Source organism: Seriola aureovittata, chromosome 7, assembly GCF_021018895.1.
Source record: "Seriola aureovittata isolate HTS-2021-v1 ecotype China chromosome 7, ASM2101889v1, whole genome shotgun sequence".
NCBI classification, from domain to species: Eukaryota; Metazoa; Chordata; class Actinopteri; order Carangiformes; family Carangidae; genus Seriola; species Seriola aureovittata.
In genome coordinates, this window is record NC_079370.1 from 13992746 (window position 1) to 14016239 (window position 23494).

A 23494-nucleotide genomic window follows, 5' to 3' on the forward strand; every position below is an offset into this window, starting at 1 on the left:
CTCATGGCTGTGTGGGGCTGTAATGCTTATTGCACACTGTAAAACTATGGATGGGTGGAACCAGAAGAAAGACCATGTCGTTTTCCTATTTCAACCCCCCCCCCCCCCCACCCCCCACCCCATATCACATTTCAGTTGGCTTACTTCCTTTTTTTCTACATACATATTTACAATGAATCTCAATATTTAAGCCAACATGAAGGATTAGCCCTTATTCAGAGGAAAAAACAATGGGAATTTGATCTGATCTACTATTTGATATGACTGAAAACTCAAGAGCAGATACTAAACGGACCTTTAGGGGAGACTGTTTTATCTACTATCCTTTTCTATTCAGCAGGTGTTCTGTCTTGCTGACAATCAACCAGTATCACATGCATGTTACCTGATGAGATAACAGGAATTTAAAACACGTATGTATCAAAACCAAATCAGATCAATTTAAAAAGGCTTAATTGGCATGAATGTTGATGTTATTTTATTGCCAAATTAATTAACATACTACTAATAATTGCATTTTAATAAGAAATCATTCAGTCTATTGTATTGTATAGTATTGTATTGTATCCAGGTTGTAGTCCAGGTGTGCATTCAGCCTGAAACCTAAATGTTTCCCTGTTTTTACCCTCAGGGTCTGACTCACCAGTTACAGTATCAGACTGTTTGTGTGGCCTCATGGACACTCCTTCCTCCATGTCAACTGTACGGAAATCTGAACTTTGGGCGGACTGTTTGGCAGCACGTTCACTTCCCTCTCTCTTCCATGCGACTGGGGCTGTGTGTCACAGTAGCAATAGGCATGCTACTAAACGGAATAAATTGCTAAAGTGAACTTTTATAAGTTTTTCCTCTCTATATCTCTATCATCATGGGTGACTCGGACGCTGTCGGGGCCTTTACTCGACGGAGAAGAGCGACTTTCGCAGCGGGGAGAGTTGCGAGTTTGCAGCCGATGAACGGGAGGTCTGCAGCGGTATGTCAGAGCTCAGCGACCGCTGACACTAGCACCGACATTGGTTCGGAGAAAAAACGTGAGCATTCACTGGAGAGAGCCCTGTTTAAATCAAAGAATGAGAAAAAGAAACGCAGGAATGACATTGGTGACAGACTGAGGTGAGTACCAAACCCACCCAAGTGTTTCTTTGATGAAAGTTGAGCAGTGTTTGTTTTGTAATCAAGTGGCTAACGTTAAGCTTTAAAGGACCCGCCGCTAAAGCTATATTTACTTTAAGCTATCACTATTGCCGCCTAATTTAGTAGGTGTCGTAATTAACGTTAGCTAGTTTAAATTTGCAGCAGGAGGAGAGGGGTTAACGGCTGGTCAGTGTAGGACAGGTGGGGACGTTCGGGGTCATCCTGAACAAGCCCTGCTCATTTTGTGTCTGTTGTCAGTCACTCATTCATATTTAGATTCCCTGTTTCCCAGTGCTGCATGGCAGAGAAACAAAAACATTAGCCCTTACCCTTCTTGGCTCAAGGATATACACACAGCTAATTTGGGCTTGTGGGCTCTTTCATTGATCAGGGGCAGATCTAATGGGTGTACCATGAAAAGGAATGAAATGTGGACTAGCTTGATCTCCTTAGGCAGTGTTCCAGTTGCATAATACTAAAGTATACCCTGTGAACTAATGTTGATACAGTACTACTTAGTATATTGTATACAAGAAATGAGTATACTATATTGTTGTGTACCATCAGGGAATAATAAAAAGAGGGTGCCAAGGGACATTATCAATAACATCAACCACAACTTGGGTCAGTTTTGAATATTTTACAAGTAGCAAAGAAATATGATTTCACATCTATTAATTACTTTATGCTTTGTCTGAACTGCTGCCTTTCATTTATTTTTGAAACCTTTGCATAATTTAATAAATTAATCTCCTTTGGGTACAAATTTTGTGGCTAAAGTAAATTCCAGTAAATTTGACAACGTAACATCTAATAATATTAATCATTTACATCACAAACACAAATAGTCTAACAGAAATGGTGTGATGATTAATAAATAAAATAAAATAACAGCAGAACTTTCATTCAACCACAAATGAAACAGGTTGCTATTTACTGGGTATGGATAATGTATCGTTTACTTTTCAAGTCACATAGTGTAACACAAAGCATATATTTTGCATGTTTGAATAGTTTTGGCCAAGTGAATAGGGACATTTACTGCTTAAAGCCCTTATTTACACTTGGGGAAAATGACTTGCCCAACAATCCTAAAACAACCAGATTTCTGAATAGTTTTATTGCTGACATAAATAAAATACAAAAATATAAGGAGTAAGTTGAGTAGTTTACTCAAATGATTAGTTTACTCAACTTAGTCAGAGAGTAAGTTGAACAATGCTGGAAAAAAATGTCCCATGGTTGAACTTAATCACTGACCCCCTTTTGTTCTTCTTCTTCTTCTTTTTCTTACTGAAACTGACAGATGTCGGTGCACGTCCACAAAACACTTTCGTCTTTTTCCTCATATTTATCATTTGTTGTGCAATAGTTATATTCCATGTGTCAAATGTAAATAAACCTAAATTAAGATTATATTATAAATATATATATATTATTCTTGATTGATCCATGCCTCCATCTATTTCTGTAGCTGTCACAGGACACAGGAGTCCCTGTTGACTTCAACCAGTGGTTACAATAACTACAGAGGAATCCTCAATTGGTGTGTGGTAATGCTGGTAAGACATAAGTGTGCACACACACAAATGAACACATACATATAGACACACACACATGACTCCATATGTTTAATATAAGGACAAATGTGAAAACACATCTACTGTTTCGGCTCTCCAACCTGGGAATTTGTGACCACTGAAAACAGCTTTTGGAAGACACTCTCAAAAGTTGGTAAATTTGTAAGTCTTATATAGCTGTGTGAATGGGAGAGGTGCTGTATATGCAGGCATGCAGGACATAACATTTGCATGTACTTCCAGCTCTCAGCAGTGTTAAGAAGCCAAATTGCATTTGTGTCTGATCTGTCTGAATTTCAAAACATCCAAATGAGCAAGTACAGTAAAATAATTTAATATGATTAACAAGTTTATGTCAAACTCAACATCTTTCACAGTTCTCACTCCTCTGTGCTTGGGAGAAGTGACAGAATATAAGAAAAGGAGAGAAGAGGAGGCTAGCAAAGGCTTTTTGTTAATCCAGGCTTTGAACACAGATTTTTTGTGTTCATCGCAGGAGGTTTTCCTTCATTCCCACTGAACTTCTGTCCCATCCCCAGGCATAAGGCCTTTGTGCTGGGTAATGAGATATTACAATCCATTTAGAAAGAAGGAGAGTGAGGAGGAGAGATAAAAAGAATGATGGGAGGAGGAGGAGAAATGGGGTGAGGAGAGGAAAGAGAGATATATGGGGAGCAACAGAAGGAGAGAGGAGAGCATAGAGGAGGATAATATGGAAGGATAAGTTTATTCAATTAAGGGAAGAAATGACTGAGAAGGATGAAAGAAACATAAGTAGGGAGAAAGGAGTAGGGAGTATTGTGTGACAGAAACACACAGCTAGACAGTTATGTCTTTAACTTTTGCCTTTTATTACAGGTGCTGAGTAATGCTCGCCTCTTCTTAGAAAACCTGTTGAGGTGGGTTAATTTGGAGTCTTTGAATAAATGTCATTTTTTCTATTCCTGTATTTTTCACATAAATTATTGACCGTTATTTCTATAGGCTTCCTGTACTGCTTATACCCAGTGTGTCATTCTTAAACAGAAATTACAGTGATGTTTGCAATATTCCAAAAAGAAGAAACACAGTCTCAAAAATGTTAAAAACTTCCTGCTCTTACAGAGTGCTTTTACTAATCCTTGAAAATCTTTGACAATAGAGCTTATTCACAGCCAGTATTATGACATGTCATAGCAGGAAGACCACAGCTATGGGCTCAGGTGGTAGAGCAGGTTGGCTGATGGTGGCCAAGGTTGCGTAATGAATCATGGCATCCGGCATAACACCCATGCCAAATCAAATATGTGGATTGTACATCATAGCAGGAAAGGTACAAGTGTAATTAATACAACAACATCTGCATTTCATTTAGGGTCATTGAAATTGCTTACTTGCTTTTCCTGCTACGACATGTCAAAATGTCAGCTGTAAAAAAGTCTGTATAGGGATATCTATATGTGGCATCAATTGTAAACAACTGACTAAATTTCAATCATTCATTTCCTTTGTATTGCCAATATGCATGCAGTGTGTAGTTCTTTAACATTTAACATTTTTTAAATTCTTTTTTGTTTGTTTGTTTTTTTGTTTGTCAGGTACGGCGTGCTGGTGGACCCTATTCAGGTTGTCTCCTTGTTTCTCAATGATCCATACAGCTGGCCGGCAGCATGCCTGGTGATTGGTAGGTAAACTTTAAAAAACAACTACCCCAAATATCAACACCATGGAAAGCAAACATTGCATTCTTGTGTTGAAGAAGAAAATGTTAAATAGTTGTTGAAAGTTCTGTTGATTATTAATACAAATGATTATTTGATATTGATCATTTTAGTTGGGGTGGAAAAATCCCTTCAAACACGTGGTCACCTGGTGCAGTGTGCTAGTGCTACAACTTGAGGGAAAATAAAGAATAAAAAGCGAGAACAAACAACCCACAATAGTTTCAATAAATAATAAGGGAGACGTGGGAGTCATATGTAGCTTTGTGGAACTGTGCACTAATATGTCTGAGAATGCCCCCCAAGTGATATACACTCACACTTTAACTGAAAATAAACCATGTTTAGATAATTGGGCGAAATAACTGGACTAATTTCAAAACGGTAAACATGTTTTCATTAGTGTGTAGGTGGTGTGATCAGCCTCATTTCAAGCCATGCCTTGTTTTAAGACACACAGTGGCACATGCTATATTCAAAGTTCTTTATCTATATTTATTTTTATAGTATATTGCAGTGGAAATCTGCAGTGGTGCAGCTCGGTGTCTCTAGAGGGACAATCACCTGCCCTATATACTGCACACTGGTACTGTGCTGCAGAAAGAGGTGGCGAGATAAAATGGGGAGCAAAAGGATGAGAGAGAGATGAGTTGGAAGGAGGAGGGGTTGATGTAAAGCAATGCATTGTCACAAGGGAAAAGAAGAGAGGTGGAGAGATAGATGGAGTTAAGGTAAATGAAAATTGGTAAGAGACAGGTGGAACTGGAGTCTGTTTACAGTCGCATGGACAGTAAAGCAGCTCATTTCCAGAGGGCATTCAGTAGTCACTGCAGCAGTATACATACACGCACACACACACACTCCAAACAAACAAATACCCCAACACACAGTAAATGAGTCTACACTTTATGATAATCTACCTGCAAAGTGGGAAGGTTTGAAAAAACAGTTTAGGAGGTTTTACGTTTAGCCAACTGACCTGTGAGCGACCAAAAGGAAATGAATTTTACTCTAATTTAAGCTAATGTGAGGTATTTCATTGCATCATAAATGTGTTGCTTTCAAAATGTCTCGCAAAAGTACTCTGGAGATACCTGGTGAAAGGTTTATGTGCATCGAGCAGGTGCTAAACGGTGCTGTTTGTCTCAGTTTGATGCGCAAGTGGATACAATAGTTGCTGTTTGTCAAAGATGCTGAACAGGCCTGTTTCCAAAAGAGATGAAAAAACACATAAAATAGCATGCTATGACTTTCTTGTCATCTCCACCCTTCAGATACTTGATTTTTTTTATGTTTGATGAACACGCTCCCCCCATCTGTAATTGGTCAGGGAAAACAAGATTTGGACCATTGTTGCTCTTTTCAGCATTTGGTAAATCAGAAAATAAAATATCATGATTAAAATCTGATTTGGTTGAACACTGCAGAAACAACAGCGTTATTTTATTTATTTATTCATTTATTTATATATTTATTTATTTATTTACTTTTTGGGTGCTTTTTTTTCAGTGGAGCAAATTATGCTGAGTGTGTGCCAGGTTGTTTTTAAGTTACATTATAATAATGTTTCATGATACCATCATTAGCATATTCTCTGAATATCATAGTTGTCCCTGTGTTAAAAGCCACCTAGTTAAAAGAATTACTGTGAGGAAATTACACATAGTAGGCTTCATGACTGTATGTGATTGTTGTTTACTCTGAAGAGGTGTTTCTGATGGTAAAATAAAATGTGACAATTGCCTAAATACAGAATCTCATGTAACTATAATGAACATCTTTGCATAAGCCTAGTGAAGTGATGCCTACTTCATCTAACTAACTGCAAATTATGACAGGTTGAATAAAAAATTTTTTCACTTGCAAAATTAGCTTGTTTAGTGCACATATTTGGTTACTGTCACATGAAAAAAGAGTTGTGCCTGAAACACATCTGTTCCTTCCTATAACCTTCTTGTCTCTTCAGTATATTGTGAAATAAAAAACAAGCATGTGGCTGAACCATTAAACAAATTGATTTGGAATAGCAATGCTGATGGATAGTTACACTGATGACAGGATGATAAGACCCTAGACTCAAAATGTCTGTTTACAATGCAGTTTACACATCTGTTCACTCTAGATTAGATGGATTGGCATGCTAATGCTCTGATTAGGGTCTTAAAATGGAACAATTGCTGCAATTATGTGCCATCAGTGTGGCTCAGCCTAGTCTAGTCAGGCTAATGAGCAATCTACATACCAGTGGTTTCCCTAAGTTCATTCAGCAGTGAGTTACCCTGCAGTTTAACCTGATACTGCTGCAAGATAAAAAAAAAAAAAAAAAGGGGAAATCTACATACAATTTAGCCTAATTTGCACCTTAGAGAATCAGGGTTAGTGGCACCAATTAATGCATAATAAAGTGTGCATTGAAGAAAAAGCGGGGCACCACAAAATTACCTCATCTATTTTTGGCTCAAAATATCCCAAAACTAGCCCTGCTTTTTTAAATGTAGATATTATACCAGAGCAAGTTCTCTTATCCAGGACAAAGTTTAACACAAAGGTCCTATAGGATAACTCAGGAAGGGGAGAATTGGCTGGTTGTTGGAGGTATAAAAGTAGTTCTAGTTACTTTAATTTCATGATTTAGTTGATGATAGTTTTACACTTATGTTAGAACATTATTAGACCTAAGTAAAGACTTATGCGTACCTCTTAAAGATTTTTTTTTCTCAGGCTCGTAATCTCATCCTGTTGAGAAGTCGATCTGTAAGAGGAAAAAAAAGAATCTGGATTGTTTTAGAAAAACTGACATGAGTCTGTACTTGTGTTTTGACAGTGTCCAATGTGTTCATTGTGGTGGCTCTCTACACAGAAAGGCAGCTGTCGAAGGTGAGTGGGGAAACCCTGCTTTAACATCAGAGCACTGTGGATTTTAACTGAACTGTTGAATTCAGAGCACATTCCCAACTCCCAGGAGGGATTATTTTTCTAAAACTGTTCTCTAAAACTGACTGACTAGCTGACCCTCCCCAACTGCATCTGCATATGTTAAATGGTAAAATGGGAAAATTAGTTTCACCATCTGCATTTAGGACATATTCAGTTATGCTCTGTCTGTTTGGCATGAATATGGAACATTATGAGCCTTTTAAAACTTTACTAGGCCACCATAACTCAAAATGTAGTTCTGTTTTGAGTAAACAAATGCTTAAAAGTTTTCATGTTTAGCTGTATTCTTGTCAGTGTGTTTAGAATGAAAGCAATAACATAAGGAATGGAGTTAAAAATTTGCAAGCAAAATAAAGCCACTTCACAAGTCGGGTGACAGTGGTTTAAGACAGGACAATGTCCTGTTTTTAAGATTTATCATAAAAACTCCTGCTGCCCCTCTCTGTCTCTCTACTCAGGGATCATTCAGTGAACTTGTGGGATTTCTGGTCCATTGCATTAACATGGCAATCATGCTAACATTTCCTGCTGCAGTGGTTCTGCTGGTCCCCTCCGTGACCCCAGGTAAAATGTTTCACACTGTTATTAAAATACCATCTCTGCAGCTTTGGTACAAACTACATAACTGAGAGAAATGGTCGACTGAAATAGTAGCACCTTATGCAGCCAAACCATTATCCATTCATTGGTGGTTTGCAATGTAGTCATGTGTATAAAACAGAAAATAATATGATTGTAATGGGAGATTAAGAGGACTTTCACAACCTTGCCCTTCAGAGAAACAGTTGACCAGTTTGATAGTGCAGTAAAAAGACTTGTCTTATACAGAGTCATAATTGGAGCCGGTTAGTGGTAATGGACCAGTTGGTCATGACTGGATTATTTCCAGCTGGCTCTGAGGAGAGGAGGGGAGGGGAGGGGAGGGGTTGGGTGGGTTGGGGTGGTTTGCAGCAGGGTCATCTATTGGTCACCTTCCTCTGTCTTTATGAGGATATATGACAGAAACCATGGCTGCCCTCCACAAACCATGTGATTCCCTTTATGATGCATTTGCAATGCTGCACACTACATGATGCATAATATGACTCTGTGCTTAAGAAATACAGATATTCCCCTTTTAAATGTTGCTGTCGTGTGGTTAGTAAATGACTCAACATAGCCTGCAACACAATGGCTTACATTCAAAAGAAAAATGCCACTGTCGCAATAAGACCAACCAAAAAAAGCAACTTTTTATATTTTTGGAATAACAAGATGTACGAAGAAGTGCATATTTGTAGTGTGATGGGTATTTTATCCACTGTTTCCCATTACCTCAGGCCGACTTGCGTCTGTTATGGTGCAATTTGGTAAAATATGGCTCCTCTACCAGGGTTTTATGCTCTTCTCTTGTGTCTCATGTAATGAACTTAAAATTATAAATTATTTTCACTGCCACTGTCAATTTAACCCACAAATGTTAAACAGGTGGAGCATTTTTCACATGATTAACATGATGTATTTAGCTCAGATTTTTGGCATAGCTGCAGTCTTTTATTCTTTAAGCTTTAGTTGGATCTTTAACTTTATCACGATCATGAGAGGTAGTGAGTTTAAAGTGTTTTTTTGTACACACTGTAGTGTTAATTTCATCCAGGAAAATCACTATTTTAATGCTTTGCTACTCTCCCATTTTGGTATATTCTCCTCTCCTCTTCTCTCCTCTCCTCTCCTCTCCTCTCCTCTCCTCTCCTCTCCTCTCCTCTCCTCTCCTCTCCTCTCTTCTCCTTCTCCTTCTCCTCTGTTGTCTCACTGGGAGGTTAAGGAGTAAAGGAATCAGTCCATCTGTCTGTCTGTTCTCCTCTCTGCGCTGCTGTTCACACAGGAAGGGCGATGACAGAGGGCGTGTGTGTGTGTGTGTGTGTGTGTGTGTGTGTGTGTGTGTGTGTGTGTGAGAGAGTGTGAGTGTGTGTGAGTGTGTGTGTAGCGAGCTATTGCTTTTACTGGACACTTCTTATGTAACCAGTATTCAGCTATTGTACATGAAGCAGAGTGCAAGGATCTCATATCAAGGTTCATTTTAAATTGTATTGAATTTCTTTTGAGGAATACTGTAATGATGAAGGAGCTCTGGTCTCTACTGTCTACTGCCATTATTTCATCATTTCCACTGCTTTTGATGTCTTTTAATGTGCCAAGTCTGGTGCAGGAGAGCGTTTTACAAGTAGGTGTAAAACAAACTGTAACACTCTGCTTATGCAATCAGTATTCAACTATTATACATTAAGCAGTGTTCTTAGAGGTATTAAAGTGCTGAAAAGTTTTGTTGAACCGTCTTCATCATAAAACATGATGAAATAATTGACATAGAAAGCAACAATTCAAATATGAAGGAAAATTATCTTAGGTTGGTACATGTCTATCTCAGCTATATGTTTATTTGGATGCAGATAGTCGAATAGCTTTCAGTGTAAAGAATAAGAAAAGAAGCAGAATTTTTCAGTTTTAATGTCGTCATAGTTTTCACATCTACAGATCTAAAATTGATAATTATCCATATTGCACAGGTTAGGCGTGGTGTGTCAGGTGTATCAACTTGGCATCTGACATACATGCAGAAGGTATCGGATTACCTGATGGAGCTGAGCCTGGCTTTTCTGGTGGTGGAACCACTTTGAACTTTTTACCCTGATCAAGGTACATCCCCAAAGAGAAGAGACGCATCTTACTGTGAAGCATGTCGACTTTAATCAGTGAATTGTCACATTCTGTCTTTGCCGTTCTACTGCTGGCGGAAAAAAACAACAAAAATCACGTAGTCAACCCAGCTGAGATTTTTGAAAATTTGAAGTGAGAGAGTTGGTGAGTTCCTGGGAAAATCTTGGTGGACGATTATTGGCTCCTCTGGCATGTTAAGCCCTGCGTTTTTGTATGTGTGTGTCTGTGATCAGTATCTACAGTAACTGTCTGGCTGCCACATCGCGCCAGAGAGACAGATGGTTAATGGATAAGATTTGCTGTGTTTTGGTGTCAGGTATGCTAACCTCCACCTCACCCTGCAGGCACAACACACGGTTTTTATTTATGTGTGCATTTGTCTGTGTGTTTGTTCACATGTATGAGTTTGTGAATGTATGTATGTTGGTGTGTGTCTTCACCTTCAGACTATTGTTAAAGTCTATGTGGCCTGTGTGTGTGTGTGTGTGTGTGTGTGTGTGTGTGTGTGTGTGTACATGCTTGCTCATCTTCAAAATATGTTGATTATCAAATCAGTTTTCCCATACTGACAAATAAAGACAAACACTGGTTTGTGTGTGCACAGTTTTATGTGTGTGCGCACATCCACACACACACACACAGCCACACTGGTAAACAACATGGTGACTGGCATAGTTACAGTGCTCTCATTCTGAGTTGAGATGATTTATTTTACTGGCCATGTTTTGCTGTTTGTTAAAGATCAAATGACGACCTCTCTCTCTGTCTCTCTTTCCCTTCCCCTTTCATTCTTTAAATCCTCCCTTCTCTCTCTCTTTGAGTTTCTCTTGCTCATTCTGCTCCCGCCTCTCCCTCCATCCTCCCATCTCACACTTTTTGTCCACTTTCTTCTCCTCTTTCTCTGTGTCCCCTCCTCTGTTCTTGCTCATTATTTTCTGCCCTCTAGTGGCTTTCTCTCATTTCTTCTTCTCATCTCTGTGTTCATCCACGCAGTCATGTCAGTTGGTTACATGTTCTCACACTACAGCCATGTCCACATCAAAATGTTAACTAGGATCTTTCTCTCTCTCTCTCTCTCTCCCTCCCTCCCTCCCTCCCTCTCTGTCAGTTGGTGGTGCGTTCGTACTTGGTATTTACACCATTCTCTTCCTAAAGCTGTATTCATATAAGGATGTCAACATGTGGTGCAGAGAGCTGAGCACTGCCAAGGCCAAGAAACTGGCCAGGTCACTGTCTTGTAAGTGACACATACACACACACACACACACACACACACACACACACACAAACACACACACAGTGTAGACATAACTGTAAATTAATTCCTTGCCAAGTTTCTGTTAATGCTTTGAATTTTTTTGTAACCCAGAGGATGCTCCAAGTTCTTTGCTCATGCTGTTACAGTGACATCTAATGGCAAACTTGTGATACTGCAATTGTCAGATTAATAAAACAAAAAAACAAAGTATGTATATCTAGCAAACAATATCTATCACAAATCTGTTTTGAAATTGTGGCTGTGAAACAAACATTGGTTTTTATTTGGTGTTTACAGTTGTCATTTGTTTTATTTTTATTTGACCAATAAAATAGAATATTACAGAACACATCATTTCAAGTTCCTTTACATTAGGCATAAGTGTTTATGTGTTAATTATTCCCACAGGTCCCTCACCACAGTATTTCAACAGAGGTGACCGCAAGGTGTGTTATCCGGGCAACCTCACCATCAGAGGTACTCCAATGCACCTTTCTAGTGTTGGCATGAAACTGAATTGGTCATGTTTCCTTTCACGCCTTTTTGATTAATTGTGACATTGACCTCCTCTGCGCGTCTCTGTAGACATGTACTACTTTGTCTTTGCTCCGACTCTGTGCTACGAGCTCAACTTCCCTCGCTCTCCTGGGATTCGCATGAGTTTCCTGCTGAGAAGGCTGTTTGAAATGGTGAGGAAGCATCTCATGTCAGCATCAGCCAGAAAAACACTACGTTTACTGTAGATGTATGCTCAAGTGAAAAAGGGGGCTCTTCTCCTGATAATGATCAATCTAAGTGTTTCCTAAAAGTATTTCTGTAAGGCATCTCCCAAAAAAGGTACTCAAGGCCAAGTTTGTCTTCACAGCTGTGAAGATCTTAACATTTGCTGTAAGTGATTGTGTCGAGGGCGATTGATTTATTTTCATAAATACTGGGTCTTTTGCGGTTTTGGGCATCATTCAGAGTGATTATGATAAGATTTACAAGTTAACTGAATTGCTGAGATCTGGGGACATGGTGACAACAACATCTAAACAGTATAGTAGAATTACTTGGATGCCTCATGTAGTGATGTATAACTTTTTTTTTAAAGTTTGGAAGTAATGACAATATATTACTGTGAGATAATGTCACTCACTTTATGAATGTGTGTGTTTTCTCCACAGCTGTTCTTCACCCAGCTGTTAGTTGGTCTCACTCAACAGGTACAGTCTTATGAACTAAGCCAAACTTATGTATGGTGATACAATCTTCTCTCTGTTAAAAGTATTTTAATCTTATCATCTATATCAGTACTAGAATTTAAATGAAACTGATATGCAGTTAAGTCATTTCTCTGACTACCAGAAAGACAGTCATGAATAAACTACTCTTAAAAAAAAAAGAAACTAATGCTTTCCTTTTTCATCTTGCTCTCTTTCAGTGGATGATTCCCATCATTCAAAGCTCGATGAAACCACTCGAGGTGAAGAAGACAGAATGACAGTGAAGCTTAATCTGTCAACAGAACAACATGGTGTCATGTTGTTTTCAGATGCAAAGTGTGGCGGTGCATTTGTTAACCTATGGGTCTCTCCTCTCTCACTCCCCTCTTCTCCTCTAGGACATGGATCTGTCCAGAATGACTGAGAGACTCTTACGATTAGCCGTGAGTAAAAACTCGACCCACGCAGTTTTACTAAGGTTGTTTGTCTGCAGCACTTTATAGGAGGAAACAGCATACATTATAAATCATAGTTGTGTCTATAATCACAATATGTAAAGTCCATGAAGATGATTTTCAGCTCTTCTGCTCTGAATTTAAACTCACATTTAGTTCCAGCGAGCGGTCGTGATGAAACTATAACTCTGCTCCACAGTCAAAATCACCTCAATATTTTCATTTCAGTGGCATCTTTTCAAAATGTTTCCGTTGCACAAATTAAGAATTACATTATACACTGCATATTTTAAAATAGTCATATATATTGTAGCATTTAGCTTACTGTACATGAGAATATACTATATCTCATCATGACTATGCTCAGATTATAAGTAGGGAAGATGCTTGAGTTTTATATCAGGCTCCGACTCGAAGTTAGTTTTGGCTTCTCCTCCAAAATGTCTCACACTCATACAATTCATTCTTGTTCATGTGGATGCTCCATTTCTCTAACCCTTCTCTAGGTTCCTAATCACCTGCTGTGGCTGATGTTTTTCTACTGGTTCTTCCACTCATCCATGAACTTCACTGCTGAGCTGCTGCGCTTTGGAGACAGACAGTTTTACCAGGACTGGTGGTAAGTTTGTGTGTCTGTTTGTGCCTGTGTTGTTTGTGAATTTTAAGAGGTGTGATGTACGGTGTTGACGGACCAACAGCTCAGAGTTGCTGCAAGCACTGGTATTTGCATGTGCGTGTAGACAATTGCGTAGTGTAAGCATGTGTGTAGGATAATTTCAGTGCTTTGGGCCGAACAAGAGCTTGGAAAGTCTAGTTTCTTGTTTTATGAAAGTTTAAAACCATTTGGGCTTTCAGAGTGCCCTTACTAGAGTCAAACAATTACATTTTTGACACATCATTTTGTGTATTGTACCTTTGCTGGTATTTTCATCGCTCAGTATACTGTAGGATAATTACTATTATTTCATTTTTTCCCACTTGATAATACAGTTTTTAGACTTTTTCATGTCCATCAAAATTAATTAAACTGCCAAAGAGCCTTTATTTAGTACCTGTAATGCTCAAACACTCAACTTCAACACTATTTCCTGACTCTTCTTTCAGGAACTCTGAGACGGTGACATATTTCTGGCAGAACTGGAACATCCCTGTACACAAGTGGTGTCTACGGTGAGTTACTCGCACACTAACACGTTGAAAGGGAGCAATGAAGTTTATAGAACTGAGCACAAGGGACAGCAGCAGGTTTGATGCAGGGAGAAAGACTTAACAAGGCTATTTGGGAAACTCAATTATCTAGCTTTTATTTTTAAGTGGTAGTAATAAATACAGTGCCCACAGCCAGTTCCATGTACACTAACATAGCAGCAAAAGCAGTGAGGTTATATTAAACAAGACAAAGCAAATTAAAGGCTTTTTAGATGCTTTAAAGAGGCTTTACTACTTTGACTTCCTATCAGTTAGGAAGACACTTCAACATATTAGACAGCAGGGAATAAATAGTAAGTGACTGATGGAACAAATGAGTGAACTCTTTTCTACGAGTTGTCAGTGCATTTGATTTTTCTAATGTATGCATCCATATACGCATTTAGGGTTGCAGCTAATGATCATTGTCATCATTGATTATTCTGCCAATTATTTTCTTGACTTATAATCCTGTCTATAAAATGACAGACAATAGTAAGAAAGTTCAAAGTGGCATCATCATTATCCTTCTTTTGAGTCTTAAAGTCAAAGATATTCAGTTTACTGTCATATATGACAAAGTAAAGCAGCAGATCTCCACATTTAAGAAGCTCTAAATAGAGATTTTTTGCTTGAAAAAGAAACCAATCAGTTGATATACTAATTACTTCAGCTCTGATCTGTGTATTGACTGGTTTGATAATCCTTCCCTTTGTCTGTCTTCTAGCCACTTTTACAAGCCGCTGCTGAGGAGTGGATTCAGTAAAATAGTCAGCCAATCAGCTGTCTTCTTCCTGTCGGCTTTCTTCCATGAGGTAAGAGATGAGAGCATACCTACTATTAATAGATAGATAGATAGATAGATAGATAGATAGATAGATAGATAGATAGATAGATAGATACTTTATTTATCCCCTAGGGAAAATTCATGGTGGTTTGTAGACTAGTCTTGGGCTGGTCTAAGTGTAGATCAGGTACACGTAATCTCTGCTATGGAGAGGGATGTTTTACCCTTCCCTCTCCATTTCTTCAAAACTATAAAATCCTCTGTCAGGTAATTGCTCCTGTGCAGAAGCTGAGGCTATATTTTATCAATTAAAGTAATAAAATTATTATTACCTGTCTGCCTCTGTGTCTTAGTACCTGGTGAGTGTTCCGCTCAGGATGTTCAGACTTTGGGCCTTCACGGGCATGATGGCGCAGGTAAGACCCAACACATATAACTGATGACAAACTTTCAGCTGTGGCTGGCACTTATCTTGCACTGAAATGATAGTTTTCCTTTAAGACTGTATAATATGCATTGCGACCATGGTAAACCAAATGACAGGTATAGGTAGGTTAGAGGTAGGTCACACAAAATGTCAAATTAAAGACAAATGCATGATGTTCCTTCTGTGTCCTATGGGATATTTTAAATTGTGCTCTCAGTGTTTGGCCTTGGTTCCGGCATCATTAATTTAATTAATGGCCTCATTTGCATAACAGGGCATGTTTTGGGTATCATGGGGAATATGGTGGGACAATAGGCAATATAAGTGCCTCTTGTTCTTTGCTGATGCTGTTAGTTCGTTATACATCATAGTTTGCTGAGTCATACATCACAAACAACAGAAAAAAGAAAAAAATACACACAGAAAATTGAGACTGTAATTAGTCATTAAAAAAACAATATCACCTACTATGTTTATTTAATTACCTTTTTTTTTTTATTGACTCATCAGCTTCCATTAGCCTGGTTTGTTGGTCGCTTCTTGCGTGGTAACTACGGCAACGCTGCAGTGTGGATGTCCATCATCATTGGTCAGCCATTCGCCGTCTTGATGTACGTCCATGACTATTACGTCCTGCACTACAGACAGGAGGCCGACTGATGTGCACGCACGCACATACACATACACATACACATACACACACACACGCACACACACACTTTTAAATACAACTAGTCTAAAGGGCAGGTATCAACTATTGTCCGCTGCATGTCAGGATGAGCTGATCACGTCTCACAGCATGTTTACATTAGACACTGGCCATTGTGTCTACCTGCTGGGAAAGCTAACAATAGCTTATGGAGGCAAAAAAATTTCAATTTTTAAAGTGGACAGTGCAGCAAAATGTCAGTCTGTCAGAAAGACTACTGTACATTAACGAAGCGGGGAACAGTAACTAGTTACTCAGGTGATTTTTCAGACAACAGCACAGATGGGTTGAAATGTGACATGAATGGATAATTTATTGTATTCGGTACAAAAACTTTTCTTTTAATCATAAAGTTCCATAAAGATTTTCCTCTTCAGTTGTGAGCAGTGTGGTGACTATAGCCGGATTTTATAAAATGTTAAGTCGACAGCATGATTCAAGTGCCTTGTTGGAAGTAATGATCCTCTGTGTTTCTTCCTTTCTGTTTGTCTTTCGAAGGCATCTTAATCTCTCTGTTTTTACTGTAAGATGGAAACATCACAAGAAGCAATGAATGTATGCAGACAGGATTTTATTAATAGATGATTTTTATTTGTTTTATGTTTTACTTTTTCAATTATGAAAAAGGCAGCGTTAGTGTATGTCTGTTTTTATACATATATAAATATATACATGATTTGCTGTTACAATTATACAGCTCATATGAGTACATTTTTGGTCTATTGATTTTTTTTTTGGGATCAGAAAAATCCATAGTATGAAAAATCTATGCATCAATGTTATTGACATTCTAGTATCTCACTAGACTGTTGCCAATTAATGATGTCTAATGATGTGTTTAAGTACAATGTGTGTGTCTGAAAATAAACATTCAAAGAGTTCACTTGAAGTCTTGTTATTAAGTGTGTGTTGTTTTGTGCCATTGTTTTTCATATGTGTTTAAACATGAACCTACCTAAAGCTGACAGGTTTTGTTCTTGGAATTGAAAGACGCGAAGAGCCAGAAGAGAAAGTCGGATTTTCATAACTTTCATGCATTTGTTATACGGTAGCTGACAAATTAATGCAAGAGATTTAAGACTCTGAACTGAAGAAAGTCAAAGTTGCTTTTTAGAATGCATAGAGGCAACTGCATGCACAGTTTGTAGGGCTTTAAAAATAAGATTTGTGGCACGTCAGATCAAATTTTCCCAAGTCTCAATTCTAGGCAAGAACAACTTCCAATGTTTTAGACAGAAGAGAGAGCTCAGAAATGCTAAGAAAAATAACACTCCCTGGGTGCTGTAATATACTTCAGTCTACAATAATGTGTGAGTAATTTTATATTTCTCATCAGAACATCAATCAAGCAACTAAAAAGAGATGAAAAATGACCACAGACACACAAAATTAATAAAATACACATAACACAATACGAAGCAGTGCAAAACAACCACAATGACATACAAAACACCCACAGAGAGACACAAAACAAGCATGACTTGTCGCAAAATGACCATAAAGAGATGCGAAATGACAAAAATGACTTGTGTCTTTCAGTCTGTGGTTCTTGCTCCTATATATGAGGTGTGGGGTGCCCTTTTGGAAGTCATTGCCCAGGGGCCCATTGTCTCATAATCCGTCCATGAGCTTGCATTTTTGCACTCTACACCATCCAATGAGTCAGATCTTTACTTTACTGTAGGGACTCTGAGCTGCAACTCCTGCAGTTCCTTCCAATCTAAAACACTTATTTCAAACCTTACCACTGATCCTGTGTACTGCTGTATGTGCACTAGTCTTTCTTCCATTACTGTAACTGCCAGTGGGTCTGTTATCAAATTCAAGTTCCCATTGAGGGAGGCTCTGAATAATCCATTCCACCAGCTCCACAAGTCTGTCCAGATGTTGTTTTTCTTCTGTGTTTTCCCCCAGATCTTTACTCTTCTTGCTGCTCATTTCCTAATTGTTCAGAGGCTTGTGCTCCAGTCAAAAAACAAAGGTCACTCCAATCCTGTGATATTAATTTAAAATATTTTTTTCCTCATAAAAAACCTCAGTTCACCCAAATCCCAAATCATGACTCATATTTAATATCCTGTACTCACACTCACAGATGACCCCAAAGTGTCTTTTACACTCTCATTTATTGTGCAAGACTTTTTTCTTATGTGTGTGCTCTGAGATCACATTAATACTGTCAGTTTAAAGTCAGTTTTGACAAGAACATCTGCTAAAAGCCAAGACCGTAAACATATAATGTAAATGACATTCACCATGTCTCTTCACTGTCTCCACACACAGTCACTACTAATTCTCCTGTGCTCAGTCAGGCACTCAGCACGCCACATGCTAAATGATTTAACACCATCATTAGTCAGCAATATCCATCAAGATGAGGGTACCTACCAGGCTGAATATCAATCTTACCACTACAACTTTGCTACTGGGCATCCAGGGGCACACAGTCATGTCACAAATGTGTCTGTGTGACTGTGAGACTGTGTGACTGCGTGTCTGTGTGCACGTGTGCGTCGATTTGTCAACCAGACAGGACTGCGAACCTGTATCTTGTCAGGTTGACAGTGAATTAAACAGCAAGTCTGAGGCAAATCTCAAAGTTTCTGTGGCCGTGTGTGTACACGCTCTGTGAGTGGGACATTTGGTTAAACAATCGTCAGTGGGGATTAGAGTGTAGAAGTGACAGGAGACGTGGCTTTGCAGATCATACGACATGATATAGAAAATCAGCCCACACTAAAATGTACTAACTTATTTTTTCCATTTTTTTAATTCCAAAAAAAAGGAGCTAAGACTTAAGCCACTATTTCAGTAAAGGGTGTACAGCTAGTCTGTGACTTATGTGAAAGCATGTTCACACTCATGTAGAGAGCGACAGGAAACAAGCTCTTGACCCTTTTTTAGTTTTAGGAAACTCTAACCTACAGTGCGATAATGGGGTGATTTGAAGGCGCACGAACCCTAGACGCAGCATACTCAGCATCACATTGTAAAAAACATACTAAATAATGTTCTTCAGGAGCCATTTAATTGACAGGTACACTGTTAAAGTCTCACTCTGTTGAACATAAATACTCTGAAGTGGTGGGTAATGGTTTACAGGAGATGTGGTTGGCAAGAAAGTGTGTTTCATTTGACTTTTCCATTGCATCTTGATAAGAGGAATACATGTGACTGTTTGTACAAGCAATCGATTTCTCAAATCTCTCATAAATCCCATCAGTCTGGGGAAAGTGGCCACCACTGCCAAAAAGTGAGCTTTTCCTGCAGGACAGCTCTAATCCTCCATCCACCCCCCACCCCCCACCCCACCCCCTCTTATTCCTGACAAATAAACCATGAGAGGATGGGGGGTGCGAGTGCAGTCAGAAGAGCAGAAACCTCGTCATTTCTCTCCTCTATCATTAATATTCAGACCGTTCCTGACATAAACAAAGCGTTCCAGTTCCTCCTGGTTGGACTGACTCACTGATTTACTGTCTTTGCACTTGCACACATACAGTACATATACACACACAAACACATGTCATATAATGATCCATCTGTCATTTTGACATCTATACATACAGACACTTACACTTTACGATAAGCACTTACTCCGTCTTTGTCTCCCTATCTTTGCTTTTTCTAATTGTTACTTTCACACCTCCCCCATTCTGTCTCTCTCTCTCTCTCTCTCTCTCTCTCTCTCTCCCTTTCTGTCCCTGTCCTGCACCTTCTCTCTGAGCTCATCGTCCTCAGTAACAAGTTGATCCATGGCTATTCTCCTGACATCCGTTATTCCGGATCTTTCCGAGGAACGCTGACGGGCTGTGAGTGATGATGATCCTCTAGACAGGAAACCGGGAGACACAAACCTGTCTAATTCTGCAAGATGGATGGAGCGTTGGTCCAGAGACACATTATAAAGAGACAAGACTCAGCCTTACACTTGAATGCAACTTTTAGTCGGGCATGTGTGTATTTATACAGATATGTTCAACTGATACACCAAGCATGTTCCAAATAGCAGTTTAAAGGAGACATATGGGTAGCACGTAGTGTTTGAGTTGGATTTAAAAGTGCAGACTTTATATATACCACACCATACAAACACTTTCTGTATGTCTGAGGCTGTGGCACCAAGAAATAAACGGGATATCACTCTGGTCTAAGCTTTTTGCCTTTCCTCTTCTTCTGTCAAACTGTCTCTTTCTTATAACATCCACGATGGCAAAACCTTCAGCATTAAAACAGTATTTTTATTCGATTTTCACCCTCCTCATCTTTCTTTCTCAATCTCAGTCTCAGTCATTATCAATCTCTGATTTTCGTACATTTTTTCTTACAGCCAGTGGAGGTTTAAAGCAACTGGCTGAAACAATTTTAATCATCTTGAGAGAAGTGATTACCCTCATTTAGATGATATTGCCTTTCTTCATTTATTTTCCACTTTTAGTAAAAACAAGTGTCAAGATGAAAAGAACATCAAATCACTTGTTAAGCCTGACGTGTTTTGTCATTCAAGCTCAGCAGAGAGAGATGAAAAGGTCTGCTCAGGTTCAAGATTTTGTGTTTTGAGGTTATTTTTAATATATCACAGAGAAAGCAGTCATGACAGAGCGCTGGTATCGCGTCATATTTGATCATGAATCTTTTTTGAAATATTTTTTTGCTTTGCGAGTTTCTTACTATTTTTGTAAAAACATATGCATGTCTTGTTGTGAATAATTTTTTTTTTAAAACCTAGCACAAATCAGAGGGCTTTCTCTCTTCATCTTCCAGTTCAATCCCATATATCACTCTCCATTCATATTCATATTTATCATAAGACACAGACCAAAACCCTCCTCCTTGATCAAAGGCACCTAATTTTCTAGAGTGTTATTTAAGAAGAAAAAAAAAGAAGTTTATGGAAGCATCAACAACACACTGTTGATTTTTCCAAATGATTTAAAGATCCAGTTTTTCTCTTTCTTGTTGTTAGAACACACTCCATTGTCAGTGTAAATGTCAATGTTTTTCATACAGGGTGTAATTCAGTTTCCTATATCATTGCCCTTAACATTAAAAGAATGTAGGTTAACATGTTTTACAACATGTTTACACCTGCTGTATACTTCCCTTGATCATTTTAACTCTAGTGTCTCTTGAAAAGCACATGCTGCACATTCAGTAGTATTTCACATTGGTTACATACAATAACCCAGAGCTTGTGGTGACACTAATGAGAAAAAACAGTTGAAAGAAGATCCATGAAAAAAAACAAAAAAACTGCTGAACTTTAAAGAGGATGTGTCTTTATTTCATGAGACGGAACATGCAGAACCTCCATCATTTGTGTTTTATAGTGGTCCTTTTAGTGTAAGCCTTATGTATAACAATATTTAATGGTTTGGTGAATGACTTTATGGACCTACACAGTAAATCACACATGAAATGTATGAGTTGTGCTTGTGATGTTGTGTGCCTGAGTGTATTTGCATGTAATTGTGCATGCCTGTACATGGGTATGCATGTGAGTGTCACAGCAGAATGTAAACACATACTAAGACTTCCTGTCTGAAGCCCAAACTGGGGGGAAAATTTAGAGAGAGAGGGAGGGAAGTAGAAAGAGAGAGTCATTGAAGGGAAAGAGAGAGACTAAAAATGATGAGAGAAGAAGTAGAAAGACACACTGAAAGGAGTGAGACCTACAACAATAGAAGCAGAAAGATTTGAGGATGTTTGAGAAATCCAGTGTGAAAACAATACACTGAGTAACAGCAGACTGGCTGACAAAGTGACAGAAATGACAAGGAGCCCTCTTCATGCACAGATCTGAAGAAGAGTGTTGTTTGCTGCATCCAGCTGGCATGACTCCAGAACCCAAACGGAGAGACTCGAATGACACACTGACAAGGGAAAAGAAATTCTCACTGAGATGCTGAACAGCTCCAGACAGAAAAGCAACTGACGTACGTGGATTTTCAGAGATGATACAAGGGCGCAAAGGTCACTGAGGGTTGAAGCATCGTGACTTGGAAAAGATCCAGCATCACCTGGTTGGACACTGACCAAGGATCTTTGTTTTAGGACGGACATGAGGACACAAATTTGAAGTCCACAGTTTATCAACTGGTTTGACTAGACTTCTTTTTCTTCAGAGGTAAGTTGTCATCCACAGTGGATAAATGGTGTCCACATTCTGAACTTAAAAGAAAGGAAAAACAGTGATGTTTCATCCTGGAATCCAGACTAATCACAAGGTACATGTACAAAAGTAATGCCAACAATCACTAAAACAGGGCATGGCCACTCTTAAGTATATATTCGGAGTGCAAAATACCAGGAGAGCATTATCTTTACAGTACACAGAATACAATAAGCAAGCAAAACCATCCATAAATGAGTTTTTCCATTAACTGATATCTGCAAATGAAGTAGAGTGTTTAAAGAAGTGACAAACATGCCACATTCCCGATCATGTTTGTGATATATTATACAATCAGAGGACATGGAAAGGCCCCTCTGAGCTGTAATTGCAAGTACAACTATCTCTAAATGTAGAGTTACAGCAGCAACAAAATGTTCCATTTGCCTCGGGGGGGTGGGGGTGTTCTCTGTAGAGCTATAATTTGATGCAGGACAGCGTGAGATCTGTATACCAGTATTTCATACCGTCTCTCTCCCTTTTATATATATTTCTGGTCTTTCTTACAATCTTAGGCACACACATGCGTGTACACACACCCAAACAGGACTCCCACGCTGCTGGAATTTATTTGGACAGTGTTATTTGTGATCTGCCTCAAGGCCCTCTGCTCTCCTTTTAGTATCGCTTTACAGTGATTACATCACCACTGTCTTTGATGTTGGAAGAGCAACAATAGGATAGAAACAGTGACGCATTAGATTATCAAACAACCTGGGTTGACTCATATTAGAGGATACACAAACTTATTGCTGTATTCTTCATATTTATTTTTCAATTAGTGCCAATCTGCACACTGTTTGTTCTAGGATTACAACAAATCCAATCATTTTGGTGTCTTCCTGTTACTTTCAAAATCGTGACTTATTTTGTTTTAATGAAGGACATGTGGAAATAGGCTGTTATTTAGTATCTGTACTTGGGTTTTATTGTATTACCCAAAACCAATTTTGTGGGACATTGTTTAGGCCAAATTATCAACTTATGTTAAGAAGTTATGAAGGAATGGTTAGCTACTGTAGGTTAAAGTTTTTCTTTTATCCCTCTTTATAAATGTAGGAATGAAGGACGTGCTACAGCAGCGCCTGTAGTTAAATGCTAACATATCTTAGTTTAGCATGTTAGCATGCTAACATTTGCTGGTTACCAATGGACACAGACTATGTCTGAGGATGGGTAGAGGAATAGAGGAAAAGTGGGCATGAAAGTCTGTATGAAACTTTGTGATTATCCATCCAGTAATTG

The 23494-nt window shown here is 38.6% G+C and overlaps 2 protein-coding genes across 3 annotated transcripts in view; one reads left to right on the forward strand and one right to left on the reverse strand.

Annotated features, from left to right (window-relative positions):
- The window catches only part of LOC130172842 (E3 SUMO-protein ligase ZBED1-like), a 37409-nt gene extending 36627 nt beyond the window's left edge, over positions 1 to 782 (reverse strand). For both annotated transcript variants that reach the window (XR_008828334.1, XR_008828335.1), the window contains exon 1: positions 644 to 782. The gene's annotated coding sequence lies outside the window, so the exon portion shown is untranslated. The remainder of the gene's footprint in view (positions 1 to 643) is intronic.
- On the forward strand, positions 715 to 16960 carry dgat1b (diacylglycerol O-acyltransferase 1b). The gene is made up of 17 exons (XM_056381783.1): positions 715 to 1113; positions 2609 to 2696; positions 3573 to 3613; positions 4292 to 4377; positions 7239 to 7291; positions 7810 to 7915; positions 11157 to 11285; positions 11715 to 11783; positions 11892 to 11995; positions 12473 to 12511; positions 12730 to 12771; positions 12910 to 12954; positions 13473 to 13585; positions 14071 to 14136; positions 14882 to 14969; positions 15295 to 15357; positions 15879 to 16960. The coding sequence occupies exons 1-17, from the start codon at positions 869 to 871 to the stop codon at positions 16026 to 16028; spliced, it is 1527 nt and encodes a 508-aa protein (XP_056237758.1). The 5' UTR covers positions 715 to 868; the 3' UTR covers positions 16029 to 16960.
- Positions 16961 to 23494: the final 6534 nt, after the last annotated feature.

Bases quoted from the DNA above. Each gene is read 5' to 3' on its own strand.
- dgat1b (XM_056381783.1), top strand. From the start codon at position 869: ATGGGTGACTCGGACGCTGTCGGGGCCTTTACTCGACGGAGAAGAGCG. The intron at 2,697-3,572 runs GTAAGACATAAG...CTTTTATTACAG, and splicing joins ATTGGTGTGTGGTAATGCTG to GTGCTGAGTAATGCTCGCCT. The intron at 11,286-11,714 runs GTAAGTGACACA...TTATTCCCACAG, and splicing joins ACTGGCCAGGTCACTGTCTT to GTCCCTCACCACAGTATTTC.